The 15,494-nt window shown below is 46.3% G+C and overlaps 1 protein-coding gene across 3 annotated transcripts in view; it reads left to right on the forward strand.

Annotated features, from left to right (window-relative positions):
- The window catches only part of ATP8A2 (ATPase phospholipid transporting 8A2), a 3,773,191-nt gene that overhangs the window by 1,220,812 nt on the left and 2,536,885 nt on the right, over positions 1-15,494 (forward strand). For all 3 annotated transcript variants that reach the window (XR_011284127.1, XM_069639892.1, XM_069639893.1), the window contains exons 6-7: positions 12,557-12,597; positions 15,004-15,077. Coding sequence is in view for 2 of the 3 variants with exons in the window: in XM_069639892.1 (XP_069495993.1) it covers positions 12,557-12,597; positions 15,004-15,077 (115 nt within the window). In the remaining variant the exon portion in view is untranslated. The remainder of the gene's footprint in view (positions 1-12,556; positions 12,598-15,003; positions 15,078-15,494) is intronic.

Below are 15,494 nucleotides of genomic sequence, written 5' to 3' on the forward strand. Positions count from 1 at the left end.
TCGAGAAAGATTTTAGATTTCCAAATCTTCCCATTCAGTGTCAAGGTTTTGCAATTGATGGTAAGGGAGCAGACCGAACAATGGCCGCATGTATAATGGCCAAGAACTGGCGGGAGATTCCAGAGAGTCTGTTGTGGCAAAGGACTAGATGGTGTGGCATATGTATGAACCAGCATATCTCTAAGATTCTTCTGACGTTTAAAAGCAAATCTCGGTTGTGTTGGACAGAAGTCATCGGTAGTTAGTATATGCCATTGTTTTTTAATAGTTCTACGTAAGGCATTGCTGATAGGACTAAAAGTGCTCACACATGTGATTCTTTCTTGCGAGATTTTTTGTTCTGGATGTAGGCAACTATGTCTGTTAGCATGTTTAGCTCTCTTATAAGCACGATTAATACATTTCTTCGGGTACCCTCGAGTGATGAGACGTTTTTTCAGATCCTTACCCTCATAAACAAAATCACATACTTCAGAACAATTTCGTCTTACTCTCAGAAACTGTCCGACCGGTAAATTTTCTCGTAGACTTAACGGATGGAAACTGTTGAATCTTAGTAAGGTGTTTTTATCAGTTGGTTTTCGAAAGAGCTTTGTTTTTAGCAAATCAGGCTCTGTTTTGTAAATGGAGAGATCCAAAAAGGGTATGGAGTGTAAGTCATACGTCATAGTAAAGGTGATGTGCTGGTGATGATTGTTTAACCATACTAAAAAGGATTCTAACATGGTTATGTCGCCTTTCCAGATAAGGAACACATCATCGATGTAACGCAACCACTTAATTATGTTGCTCTTAAACGGATTGTGTTCATCAAAGATGGAAGTTGATTCAAAATAATCCATGAAGAGATTAGCGAGGTCTGGGGCAAAGGTAGCCCCCATACTTGTGCCGTGTATTTGTTTATAGAATGTGCCATCGTACAGAAAAAAGTTTTCTGTCAAGGCGATTTTAATACATTCCAAAATAAATGAAGTGGGTACTTTCCTGAGGCTTTTCAGTCCGCTTATTTCAGAGCAGGAACAAAAATACAGGTCGCCAGAGAAACAAATTTGTGAGTTTCTCTAATACATCTAACACTACGACCAGTAGTGATTCCGACAATGCCTCTGCCTCAAATGAATCTAACCCTAATAATCAACAATCTTTTTTTCGGGGACGAGGTCAGAAAACACGCCATTGGCAACAGGGGCCGCCCCGTATGCAAACACGCAGTTGGAGGGGCCCTCCACAGAATTGGTGATTCCGATCTTTAATCTTTCCACACATCATTTGACTAACTTAGAAATACAAGTTTTGAAAAATGGCCTGAGTTTTGTCCCTACCACCAAAGCTAAAGACTTTGATACACAGATGGAGTTACACAAATTCTTCCGTCTGAAATATTTTTTCAAAGACGGGTTTACCTCCACCAAAGAACCTAGTACAACTGGTTTAAAAACACCTTCTAATTTCACTCCCTCGAACTCTATGGTGAGTCCGGCCATTTTGGCTTTTGAAAACAAGGTTTTGGAAAAAACTAAACTTTTACTCAGAGATAAGAACCATCATAAAGACAATTTAACTAGGGCAGAAAGAACGGCCCTCACTAACCTTCGAAATAATAAAGCTTTTTTGATTAAACCGGCCGATAAGGGCGGAGGAATTGTTCTGTGGGACACTACACTATATAAAGCAGAAGCCGCCAATCAACTAGATAACCCCATGTTCTATCGTAAACTGACTCAAGATCCAACTGAAGCCATCCGAGGGGACATTAAAAGCTTGATGGATCACGCTCTACTTCAGGAGTGGATCGATCAAGATGAATATCATTTTCTGATAAAAAAGTCACCTACTATCCCAGCCTTTTACCTTCTTCCTAAGGTACATAAGGATTCTATTAACCCCCCCGGCAGACCTATTGTTTCAGCCATTAATTCTATTTTGGAACCTCTGTCTATGTATGCAGACTGGTTCCTTCGGCCTTTTGTGAGGTCCATGAAATCTTTTGTTAAGGACACGACTAGTATGATTAATTTGATTGACTCTATACATGTTGAAACTATGGATATCCTGGTAACCTTGGATGTCACTTCCCTTTATACTAGTATCCCTCAGGCAGAATGCCTAACTATTATGGAACTATATCTGAATAAGCGGACTGAAAGCCTCAGGAAAGTACCCACTTCATTTATTTTGGAATGTATTAAAATCGCCTTGACAGAAAACTTTTTTCTGTACGATGGCACATTCTATAAACAAATACACGGCACAAGTATGGGGGCTACCTTTGCCCCAGACCTCGCTAATCTCTTCATGGATTATTTTGAATCAACTTCCATCTTTGATGAACACAATCCGTTTAAGAGCAACATAATTAAGTGGTTGCGTTACATCGATGATGTGTTCCTTATCTGGAAAGGCGACATAACCATGTTAGAATCCTTTTTAGTATGGTTAAACAATCATCACCAGCACATCACCTTTACTATGACGTATGACTTACACTCCATACCCTTTTTGGATCCCTCCATTTACAAAACAGAGCCTGATTTGCTAAAAACAAAGCTCTTTCGAAAACCAACTGATAAAAACACCTTACTAAGATTCAACAGTTTCCATCCGTTAAGTCTACGAGAAAATTTACCGGTCGGACAGTTTCTGAGAGTAAGACGAAATTGTTCTGAAGTATGTGATTTTGTTTATGAGGGTAAGGATCTGAAAAAACGTCTCATCACTCGAGGGTACCCGAAGAAATGTATTAATCGTGCTTATAAGAGAGCTAAACATGCTAACAGACATAGTTGCCTACATCCAGAACAAAAAATCTCGCAAGAAAGAATCACATGTGTGAGCACTTTTAGTCCTATCAGCAATGCCTTACGTAGAACTATTAAAAAACAATGGCATATACTAACTACCGATGACTTCTGTCCAACACAACCGAGATTTGCTTTTAAACGTCAGAAGAATCTTAGAGATATGCTGGTTCATACATATCCCACACCATCTAGTCCTTTGCCACAACAGACTCTCTGGAATCTCCCGCCAGTTCTTGGCCATTATAAATGCGGCCATTGTTCGGTCTGCTCCCTTACCATCAATTGCAAAACCTTGACACTGAATGGGAAGATTTGGAATCTAAAATCTTTCTCGAACTGTGGTTCAGATTGGTTGATTTATGGCATTAAGTGCCCTTGTAATTTACTCTATATTGGTAAAACCAGTAGAGTCATAAGACAAAGAATATGTGAACATAGATCGTGTTTAAAAAACAAAACAGACAAAAAACCATTGGTGGCTCATTACATTTCAGCCAAACACAGCTACACTGAATTACAGTGGTTCGTTATTCAAAAGATACCGGCTCCACCTAGAGGTGGTAACCGTGATCTAGCATTAACAACTGCAGAACAAAGATTGATCTATAACCTGAATACGGTGAATCAGGGTTTAAATGTTGCTGTGGAGTGGAATAGTTTGATAAACTAACATTCAGTACTCCTAATGTATTTAGGGTCACAGGACCCTGGTGTTTGTATAAACGAATACAGTCCTTCGATAATCCCTGTAAATATATGTTACATGATTTCACTTCATGATCACATGACGTTTTTCCAAATACAATTGGCTCGTTTCAAACGTAGTATCATGTTTAATTCTATTAGTCGGGTCGGTCTATAACCCGTATAGATATACTTTTCTTGTGAACTGAAATAATACTGTTCCTGTGAATTGAAACATATTGAGTTCCCTGAATTCATCCGGGACTACAAGACCTATGTTCTTCGACAATCCTTGAAAACACATGTCACATGACGAACGCGTTCGGTCATGTGACACGCCGTTCCGATTGCGATTGGCCCGTCATATTGGCCTGTTCTCTGTGAACAGTTTGAACTACTAAATATCCACCTACCTGGGGCTTTAAGACTTTGTTTGTTTTGCGTAAATGAACTTAGTTCTTCTGACATTTTTCCTGACAATCTTTGGAAATATATGTCACATGACGCTCGCGTTAGGTCACATGATATGTGGTCCCGATTGCGATTGGCCCATTATATACGTACATCTGCATATTTAATCTGTCTTCCGGGTGGCCTAGCAGCGAAGCCTGTAAACGAAGCAACCCTGACGAGCGGCCTCATACGAATACAACGCAAGCCTTGGTAAGCTCGGGCTTGCGTGCCGCCGAAATTATGTTTCTCTCTATCGAATTTTCGAACTTTGGCTTACATATACGTGTTCTCCGTATTGACAGCCTCCTACTCTGGATACATTTGATCCGGGAAACTGAGACACGCCTGCATGAGCGTCTCATGTGCGAACAGCCGTTTCATTACTGCGCCCCCTAAATAACCGTGCCTGCGCAGACCTCAACAAAGAGAAGGTACATTTATGTCTTCTTTTTGTTTGGTGTCCATAAGAACTGATTAAGACCAAGCATAACACTTTTGGGCACTAACTGTTCTGAACTAGTTTTTCTTTAAATACCGGATCCTGTATGGTTTCAAAACGACACACAGGGTACGGCGTAAATATCTTCTAGAACTGAGATATCTGGGCTGTAGGAAGTTTTCATCTCCTGACTTTAAGAGTATAATGTCTTGTTAAATATGATAATTGTGGGAATTGATTAATAACCAATATACACCTGAATTAGATGAAATTATTGATGTAGACATGGTCTTTATTACATTATAGGACAAGGTGAGCCTTGCCAGTGAAGTCAGTGTATAATCCACAGTGGCGTGGACTAATTTTATACACAATACGGATGAAATTGTATCATCGTATGAAATACACTCTCTCTAGAGTCAACAAGTAAGAGATTTTGATACTATGTCACATTTGTTATACAGGATGCTGTAAGTGTGTGTTTTTTCTTTTGTCCCTTGTGTACGTTAGGGTACGGTATTTGGATTATCAAGTAATGTTTGTTTAACTAGGTTAACATAAGGACCCTAAGAAATGTGTGGTAGGACTAAGAGGCTAAATATTACATATGTTTTTTACATAACTCACCTATGTACAGCTACGGGATGTTTTTCTTGCAAAAAAATGTTTTTAAAAATAACTATGTAAATTACAACTGGTTATACGCGAAGTAATGTCATCACCCTGTTTTGAATTTGTAGATCTATGATGTCCCATCTACATCACATAAAAGACCAAGTGTGAAGAAATCATATGTCCTGAAGATGGCCACGATATCTATCTCGAAATAGACATTTGAGGAAATGTCTGATTTCTGTATGGGCCGAAACATGTCGACAATTTATACCTCAGCTAATGTCTAATGAGTGACAATATAGCTTATGAATTTTTTCTAAAAATAGGGTCATTGTTTGACACATTTATATTTGTATCAATGTATTTTATGTCTTTTTTAAGCGTTTGGTATCTTTTTGATACATTGGTGTAGGAATAGACTCTGTCTTTTTATATCTATATGAATTAAAGTATTTGTGAACATTTTCTTTGGGTGATAGTTTTCCTTCTCTCTAGTTCTCCACGCTCGTATGACAGTGATCTTTGTGTGTCTGTTGTAAACTTATGTGACTAGAGTATTCTGATTTCTGTCATCTCTGGAGTTAGAGTAGTAAGGGGTAATTAATTCTCTGTGCCTTGCGGTACTCTTTGTCTTTCCCTATCACTGGGTTCCGTTTGAGAATTTCTCCCCCGTTAACAAAAAATTTGGGACCGTGCCTGTTTTGTTCGACTATCATATTTATCATACATTTACTCATTTGACATACAGATGTTTAGGTTCCCAGATCCGCACTTAGCATGCCTGTATGTTAACATAAACTCATAATTTTTGCTGCAAAACATGGTGTATGACTTTCGTTTGCCCAGTACGTTGTTGTGGGGGAACCCCTGGCCCCCACTGTGCTGTTCCGTGAGCCACCGACCTCCCTCTGTTCCAAGCACTCACACAGAGAGATGTGTCAGGCTCGGACTCCCCGGTCGCAATGCCATGGCCGGGAACGCCCCCTTTATTTATAGGGCACACGGTGGCGTGCAACGTCACGCCGCTGCATGCTATTCCCTTAAAGGGGCAGCAACACACTACTCCTTTTTCATGAGGACAATAAACGATAACACAACACACTGCATAACTACAATGAACATCTACAACACACTAATACCCTTAACCCAAACAACTAACTCCCCAATGAGCCCCTTTATTCACAGCCACCCCCCTTCCCCGCTTAGCAGGTACCTCTATTTCGGGCTCCATCATGAGTCCAATACAAAGTCACTGAAACAAGCAGGTTTCCCTCGCCCTGTCCTCAGGGGGTACCTCTGCTCGCCTCGGTGTTGGGAGTTGCGCTGTCAGCTGGCATCCTCACCCAGGGATAGAGAGAGGGGCTCTGCACCTCCACCCTAGTCAGGTATGTCCACACAGTCCTGGTCCACGGGTGCCTCGGCCCTGAGCTCACCCAGCTTCTTGAAGAAGCTAACGTTCCTGGTGACTGAGGCTCGTCCGTCTGACGCAGTCACCATGGGCCCCTTGACTGCTATCATGTCCAGCGGGTCAGGCTCATACGTTAGTGACAGTTTCCCTTGGGGGTGCCTGTTTATTATCAGCACTTCATGCCCGGGCATGAGTTGTTGTTGAGTAGACCTCGCCTATCATTCTCTTGCTCAGTCCATAGTTGCCGCTCCAGCTCCACTTGTTGAGTATCGATGACCGCCGGCTCCTTCTCCCCCACTTCCGGCAGCAGACCTCTCAGGCACCGCTTGAAGAGGGCTTCGGCCGGGGCCACTCCCGTTGAGGTGTGTGGTGTTGTTCGATACACTTGCAGGAATTGGTAGAAAACCCTCTTCAAACACTGTCCTTGACATTGCGCAATCCGAAAGACCTTGTTTAACGTGCGCATCATGCATTGGCCCTCGGCCACAGGGGTGTGACCTTCCTATGATGTACCCCATAGCCTTCCATCAGGGCCGCAAACCGTTCTCCTTGAAATGGAGCCCCATTGTCAGAGCAGAGTACTGTGGGGAGACCATGAGCCGTGAATACCTTTTCCACCGCCGCCACCACGTGCTCGAAGGCCACCGACTGGATGAACTCCACCTCCGGGTATCTGGAGTTCTCATCCACCACCACCAGGAAGTGAGTTCCCTGCGATGTGGACCCAAAGTCAGCATGGTCCACCTCCCAGGGCCGCGTGGCATGGCTTCAATGGCAGGCTCCTTCTGGGCGGGCGACGCTGCCTGACACCACACACATGATGCAACATAGTCGTCCACCCATTTTTCGAGTTTGGGGAACCACACCTTGAGGCGTAGTCGGGCTTTGGTCTTTGCGGCCCCTTGATGGCCTTGGTGTGCCAGGCCTATCACCTCCTGTACTTTTGCCTGCGGGACTACGATCCGATCACCTCTCAGCAACAGACCCTTCTCTGAGAATAACCGCTCCTCCCGCACTCTCCACAGCTGCTCGAGCACGATCTTTGCTTCCTGTGTGCGCCCCGCTAGCGACTCCAGGACACTCTTCCACGACCCATGCTGCAGTGCCGCTCTGAGTATGCAGAAGCACTCGTCGTTGGCAGCCGCCACTTCCAGTTCTTCAAGCGGTAAGGCATTCGGGGTGGCCGCTTCAACCACCAGTTGTATATGGTCGCTGGCCTCTTCCACGCAGCCGTCCTCTTCTCCATCCTGGTGACTCCCCGGGTGGCGAGAGAGGTAGTCGGCTGCATTGTTGGCACCAGGCCGATACACCAAGGACACCCCGTATTCCAGCAGGGCCAGCATCCCTCTCAATCCTCGCTGGTGGTTTTGAGGACGAACCGGCCAGAATCGGCAGTAGGGGCTTGTGGTCAGTCACCACGGTCACCGGCCTTCCCAAAATGTATAGCCGGAAGTGCCTGCACCCCCAGAGGGCGGCCAGCGCTTCTCGCTCTATCTGAGAATACCGCTGCTCTGTCGGACAGGGCCTTGCTGGCATAGGCCACGGGGCGGACACAGAAGTCTTGCCCCACCTGCGTTAGAACTGCTCCAAGGCCAAACGGGCTGGCTTCAACAACAATCTCCGACTGCAGGGCCGGGTCGAAGAAGGCCATCGTGTCTTCTTCAGTGAGGGCGCTTTTAATGTCCTTGAACGCTGCCTGTTCCAACGGCCCCCACTGCCACGCCGTCTCTTTCTTAGTGAGTGCCCTTAGCAGCTCCGACCTGGATGCCAGGTTTTTGATAAACCGGCCACAGTAGGTGACCATCCCCGGGAAGCTTCTCACTTCAGACACATTTTCCGGTGGTTTCGCTTCCTTGATGTCCTTTACCTTCCTGGGGTCTGGAGACATTCCTCCCTCCTTGAACATGAATCCAAAGAACTCTATGCTTGTCCTCAGGAACTCGCATTTTTCGTGGTGGAGTGTTGGGCCCAGTGACTGAAGCCTCTCGAAGGTCTTCGCCAGTCTCTGCAGATGGTCCACTTCTGACTTGGCGAACACCAGGATGTCATCACTGATGTTCAGAACACCCTCTAGGTCTGCCAGCGCCCCCCTGATAATGTTTTGAAATACCTCAGCCTCGGAGGAGACCCCAAAGCTGAGTCGCTTGTACCAGTATAGACCCCGGTGGGTCGTGAAGGTCGTGATGTATCTCGACTCTGGATGCAGGAAGACTTGGTGGTATCCCGCCCTTAGGTTGAGCTTCAAAAAGAAGCGAGCTCCCTGCAGCTCTGCGATGTCATCAATAGTAGGTGTGAGATGGCGTTCCCTCCTGATGGCCTTGTTGGGAAGCCTCTTGCCCACACAGATTCTTATAGAATCGGGTTGCTTAGGTTTTCTGGCAACCACAATTGGAGACACCCAGGGCGTCGGACCTTCCACCTCCTCTATGATGTCAAGGTTTACCAGATTGTCCAGTTCTTTGTCCACCAATTCCGTCAGATGGAATGGCTCCCTGTGGTGTTTGAGGGCGATTGGCTGCACCGACTCATCGATGTGAAGTTGCACTGGATCCCCAGCCATGCAGCCAATCCCTTGGAACAGGCCTGCATACTTATCTAGCAGCGTCTGTATATCTTCCACATACACGGAGTATGCAAAGCTCACCAGTCCGAGGGCTTCGGCTGCCGCACAGCTCAGTAAGGTGTAGGTTCTGACTGGTGTGACATAAAAACGTGCTTTAATCTTGGAGCTTCCATGCCCAACCCGAGCCACAAATACACCATCCAGGGGAATAGGATGTGAGCCCCCAAATGTGAAAATGCGAGCCTCTGGGGTTGATAGTCTGGGGGGCAGGGCATGGCATCATAATGCTGAGGGCCATAACGTTGACTGAGACCCCGTGTCCACCAGCACCGATATTGAAGAGTCATTGACTGTCACGATGCACCTTGGCTGTCTTCGGCCCTTGAACTGGAGGGCCTCAATGCTTGATACAAAGAAGATATTCTCCTCCTCCTCCGGTTGGGCACTTTCCTCCCCTTGTTCTACATGGGCAACATTTGGAGGACGAGACTGTCTGAAAAACCCAGATCGCACTGGGCCTCTCGGTACCAACACCGGCAGGGATGCTCTGCACACTCTTGCGAAATGGTCCATCAGGCCACACAGTCCACATGGCCTCCCTGCAGCTGGGCACTCAATGGGGTGGGGCAGGTCGCATCCGCACTTCTGGTATGCTTCACCTGGCTTCCCTCCCCTGTCGTGGAAATTGCCAGCTGGTCTCCGGGCACACCTGCCACCACGACCCACAGCACAAACCTGTTCCGACTTGGCTGCACCAGACCCCGCCTCCATCCTTGAAGCACGTACCTCAGAAATCTCCTGGCAGCGGCCCAGCTCCAAGATGCGAGGAAGGGTGATTCCTGGTTCTCTCAGCACCTGTCTCCTCAACTTGCCTGAGGAACACCCTTGGATGAGCTGATTTCTGACCATGTCATCAGCGTTGTCCCATATGCAAGCCACAGAGAGTCTCCTGAGACGACCATGGAAAATGTTGAGGGTCTTGTCTTCTTTCTGTTTGGTGGAGAACATCACAAACCTCTCGTAGTCCACATTAGCCAGTGGAAGGAAATTGTTGTGCAGGGCTGGCTTTGCTGCGGCATATGAGTTGTCCGTGGGCTGGAGAGAGTCGAAAATCTCATGTACAGCTGGGCCAGCGGCATACAGTAATGTGGTCAGCTTGCTGTCATCGCTGGTTTCCATCGTTGCCTGAAAGTACATGTCAAGGTGATCAATCCATCGCCTCCACCTAGGCCCCAAGCTTGATGGGAGGCCAGACACGTCAAACTTGGGTATGGGTGGGAGCAGCGCCGGGGCCCTCATATGGGCCATTGCTGGAGGTAGGGGTGGGGGTGGTTCTTGCTGTTGTGAGACAGCCTGTGCCCTGTCCTGATTTGCTGGGTCACTCATGGGTCAGAGCGCACAGGCACCCCTTCATCTTGCACAGGGGCCGCAACTCGCCAGCTTGACCTTTCACCTTCCACACCAGCAACACAGGGCCTCCAGGCCACCTTGATCTTCAAAACTCCCCACCAGTCCTTCACCAGTGCACACAAGCACTCAACAGCTCTCAGCAGTAGTAGTGGACAAGTGGCCAGTCACCAGATTGTCCAGCATTGAGGAGTGTCCAAAACTTGAGCCAGTGAGTCCTAAGGTAAGAGTTCCAGAATAGCTAGTCACCCCCCCCCCCCAGTGCCTCCACTTCTCTCGGTGAAATACACCTACAAATTATAATATTCTGCAAATTTCAGGCATGTCCATGTGGGGATAGCTAATTGTGCCTGGATGCCACTCACAGGCCCCACCGGAGCTCTGTGAAATATCTGTGTTGAAGAGACAAAATGGCCGCCGCGCTTGGGGCTGCCCCTCCCCCAAGCGTAGAACGAGAGATCCGTCCCTCGTTCGGTGAAAAATTAGTTTAAAATATCACCGCCGGGACCAGGCATGTCTCTGGCCTCATCGCCACTGTTGTGGGGGAACCCCTGGCCCCCACCGTGCTGTTCCGTGAGCCCCGGGCCTCTCTCCATTCCAAGCACTCGCACGGAGACCTGGTCGGGCTTGGGCTCCCCGGTCGCAATGTCACAGCCGGGAACGCCCCCTTTATTTATAGGGCACGCAGCAACGTGCTATTCCCTTAAAGGGGCAGCACCACATACGTCATGCTTGCCGACCTGTAAATACGGTGTAGTCGTAGTATTGATGCTCTCCTACACCCCTTACAAGGTTTCCTGGATATCCATAACTTGTCACTACGATCGATTTGTCGTGTTCTGCAAAGCGTGCACCACTTCAACACTCCATTTCGATAGTAAAGCATTGTGTAAGTCGGAGCATACACAGTTTAGCAACATTTTGCCCTCCGTCTTTTCTGAGCATGTGCACAGGAGCTGCCTTGACGTCACCTTACACAGTCCATGCATATAAGATACTGCGCCTTTTGGCTCATGTAAAAAGCCTGGCCTGCATCCCCCAGTCACTGCCAGCCATCAGGCTCCAGGCGGCTCCGACCTCTGGGTGCTCAACATGCGACTCCATCATGTTCAGATTCCAGAATGCAGTCTCTCAGCGGGGCCCTTGCTCACTGGCCCAGCGGATTCTGCTCTACCGAGATGGCAAGAAAGCTCGGTTGCAGACTGTAGCCTGCAGAGTTTATACGATTTCCTCGCACGCCATGCCCCCATCCACCCAATGGCCGCAGGGAGAGCTAAATTAAAAAAAGAACTAAATTAAAGCAATAAAATAAATGAAGGCGGCCCATTTGGCACTGGCCTGTACGGCCTAATAGGAAAGCGAATGAGTGGTTTTCCCCCTGCACTGCTGTCCTTTCAGAGCCGTCGGACTGACGTTCACTACCTCTGCAGCATCCGGATGTGACGCCACCGCGCATGTCTCCTCTCCAGATTTTGACGCAAAATGGGGCACGTCAATTCCTCTGTACACTTTAAAGTACTTTTTGAAATGTTGAGGTCTGGAGAATGTGCTTTCTGCTTTGAAAAAAAAGCATATGAAAAGCAAAATACACTTAAAATAAAAATGTTAAGGTGTGTTACCTTATGCATATGAAGCCATTTCTGGTTTCTTTGTATGTTTTTTGTTTTGTTTTTAGTTGTAGCAGTCACTGATCTTTTGCTGTAAGGCCCCTTATCGCCAAAGCTTTACGATTCAATACTTGATTTAATGTTTTCCTGTTTTATCCGACTAAGAAAGAGACATGGGGGTATTGTTACGTCTTGTTGCATGTTAATGGGCCTGCCAAGGGAAGCATCTTTCATTGTCATCCTCTGTTGCCTGTAACCATTATCCTCCCAGTAATGCAATAATCATTGCCTTTGTTGTGGATATAAAACAAGGATTGGAATAATCACTGGGAGGGGTTGTAGACTGCAGTACACGCAATTGGTGAGTGAGGAGGTGCAGCAGGCATAACAACATAACATTGTTCGACTCAAGAGAGAAACAGATGCTTGCAGGCTACCTTTAATATATTTATGCTTTCTCGCTTTGGTGAACTAGTAAATTGTCAAGAAAACCTTGTTTTGATAAGGGATGCTTCTGTAGTTTGTCAGCTGATCGCCCATGTGTACTTTGAAATTAATCTGCCCTGTTTTACTTTCCAGTTTTGAAAGGTGGCACGTGGCAGAACGTGATATGGAAAGAGGTAAGATAAACACGGTTGGCTATTATTTAAAAAAGTGTAACATTTCAAGAGTGTGTTCGTTGTCTATTCATGAAATGCAAACGTCTCGAATCACCCGACACTGCTGGTATATTTTGAAATAAGGCATTTTCATAAAACACGAGGGTCTTCTTTTGAATCGTGCATGTTGTGACGTATTGTGTCATTTCTTATAAAATACTGCCCTGAAGTTTTAAACCAAACAGCAACAATCTGGACATTTACGCCTGGATTATTAGCTGTCTCAACTGATGAATTCAAATGTACAAGACATTCTAAAAGCCTCGAAGCAGCGTAACTGTGAAGTAGTATCGTTCTGTCTCTCGGCACCCAGGTGGATGCTGGGAGCGAGTTTAACAGACACAGACCTTTAGACATTTTGAAATGCTAAAAAAAAGATTCAGCTCCTGCTTTTCTTAAAATGGCAAAAACGAAGAGGTGATGGCTGGAAGGTTTAGACTGAATCTTAACCACTGGCATTGCTCTGGGCAACCCTCCAGCCCACCGTTCTTCGCCTGCCAAGCCATTACAGAAGGGGAAAGACCATATGCAAATCAGGCTTGGTCCCACCCCAAAGGGGACAGTCCAGCCCAAACTGCTAGGTCACATCCCTTCTGTACGAGACCGCAAGCATCCCCAAACATGTTTCGGCCTTGTTGGGCCTCATCAGTGAGGAGTAGCTTGGGTCTCTAGGCCCAGCAGGCACGGGACCCACGTCTGGGCATACCCGTCCCACTCGGGGTGACAAAGCAAAAACAAAGAGGTGATGGGTGGAAGTTTTAGACTGAATCTTAACCACTGGCATTGCTCTGGGCAAGCTTCCAGACCATCGTTCTTCGCCTGCCTAGCCATTATAGAAGGGGAAAGACCATATGCAAATCAGGCTTGGTCCCACCAAAAAGGGGGCAATCCAGCCCGAACTGCTAGGTCACATCCCTTGTCTCACTATGTGAGAGAGGGTATGCCCAGACGTGGGTCCCTTGCTCGCTGCGCCATAGGGAACCAAGCTGCACCTCACTGAGGAGGCCCAACAAGGCCGAAACATGTCTGGGGTTGCTTGTGTTTCTATGCAGAGGGGACCTGGCCTAGCAGTTCAGGCTGTGCTGCTATCCTTAGTGGCAGTACCTGACTGATGTGCATGTGGCTGACCCTTTTTGCATTGGCGCAGATGGGCTAAAAAACAGTGGTGTGGAAGGTTGCCCAGAGCAATCCCAGTGGTTCAGGTTCATGCAAAACCTTCCACCCATCACTTTTGTGCTTACACTTTTCTTAAAATGGCGCCATACTAGGAATAAGGTGAAAAATTACATTAGCAGAACTCTCGGTCCTGGGAGAAGTGACTGAATCCTGCAATTCATGTCGGCCCCCTTATCTCTATGATTTGTCACTTACTATACACCAGCGCAACCGTTTTTGCATCAAAGATTCACTCTATCCAGGACCAGCTGTTACTAAGAATGGTTAATCTGGATAATTGTCGTGTTCTGTCCTCGACACCCCTAAAGATGCATCACCTTTTTAAAACCCTGTATGTTCCTTCTACTCTTAGCAGCATTGTTGGTGAAATGGAGCATACTGCCTGTGCACATGTGATATCTTAACCATTAATCCCGATGAAATAAGACCCAACATTGACCATGGATGTAGATCCCAGCTCTTTGCTGGTACCCTAACACTTATGATATTTGTTATAAAACGTGACCCTAAGGAAGCTTTCTAGTCATCTGATGTTCCCCATTATCAGCACTTAACATCTGATAAATGCTCCAGTAATGAAGTTTAATGATGACAACCATGTGGACATTGCTTCCCTGATATACCAAACAGCTCCATATATTTGATGTCTTGGTGCCGACAAGACACAGGATCTTGGAGTCTCAAGACCTGACAACTCTCATCACCATCATGGCTGGTGTAATTGCACAACTATAATATGTTCACATTTCTACATTGTTGTTGTATTGCTGGCCCCAGCAGGGTCTTATGCATATTAAGAACCCCTGACGGAGCTGTGATGAGCAGAACCTGCAGCCTTGCATTAATATGACATGGTTTCTAGTTATAGCGTATAGTTCGAAGGGCTTTGCGCGATAGGGTCAATATCTCTGAGTAGCATCAGTAGCCTTCTTTATTCTCTCTAGTAACATTCAATGGCATTGATCATACACAGTAGTCTTTTAACACAAGTTTCATAATAGCTTTGGATTTTCTTTTGGTTGAACATTTTCATTTCACATGTACTTGCTACCAGTGAGATTTCCATGGTGTGCACAATCTGATAAATGGGTTGCCCTTGGTGTACGGAAAGAGATGCTATTCTGTGCAATGCTGAAAGGTAATGCAAGTCATCTTTTCTGAGCTTCTGTATTTCTGCTCCCAAATCCCAAGGTGGCGGTGGGAGATATGGTGAAGGTCACCAACGGGCAGCATCTTCCAGCTGACATGATCATTCTGTCTTCCAGGTGAGATACGCTTGACCCCTCTTAGGTGTACCTATGAATGTGCTGAACCAATGTCTGTTCAAATAATGGCAATGTGGGATTTCTCTGAGCGCAGTAAATTGCAAGTGGTGAGCAGTGTGCAAGAGATGATAGTTTATTGTAGGGGCACCATGGAAACTGTGTTTAGAAATAGAATGAATTCACTAAAGGGAAATACAATGATTACTTCAATCTGTGAGGCTCTGGAGGATAGCTCAGGGGCAACATGCTCGCCTTGGAAGCACAACTACGCACAGCAGCACAGGTTCGATCACCGGGTCCGCGCTTAGAAACCTCTGGGTATTAAGCGCGTTATAATTTACAATTACAATCTGTAGTTAGCGAGTCCTCCGAATAGGCAAGCTTCCTTCCCTGGCCCCTTGGTATCACCAGTGTGAT

Source organism: Ambystoma mexicanum, chromosome 7q, assembly GCF_040938575.1.
Source record: "Ambystoma mexicanum isolate Mex_15411 chromosome 7q, UKY_AmexF1_1, whole genome shotgun sequence".
NCBI lineage: Eukaryota > Metazoa > Chordata > Amphibia > Caudata > Ambystomatidae > Ambystoma > Ambystoma mexicanum.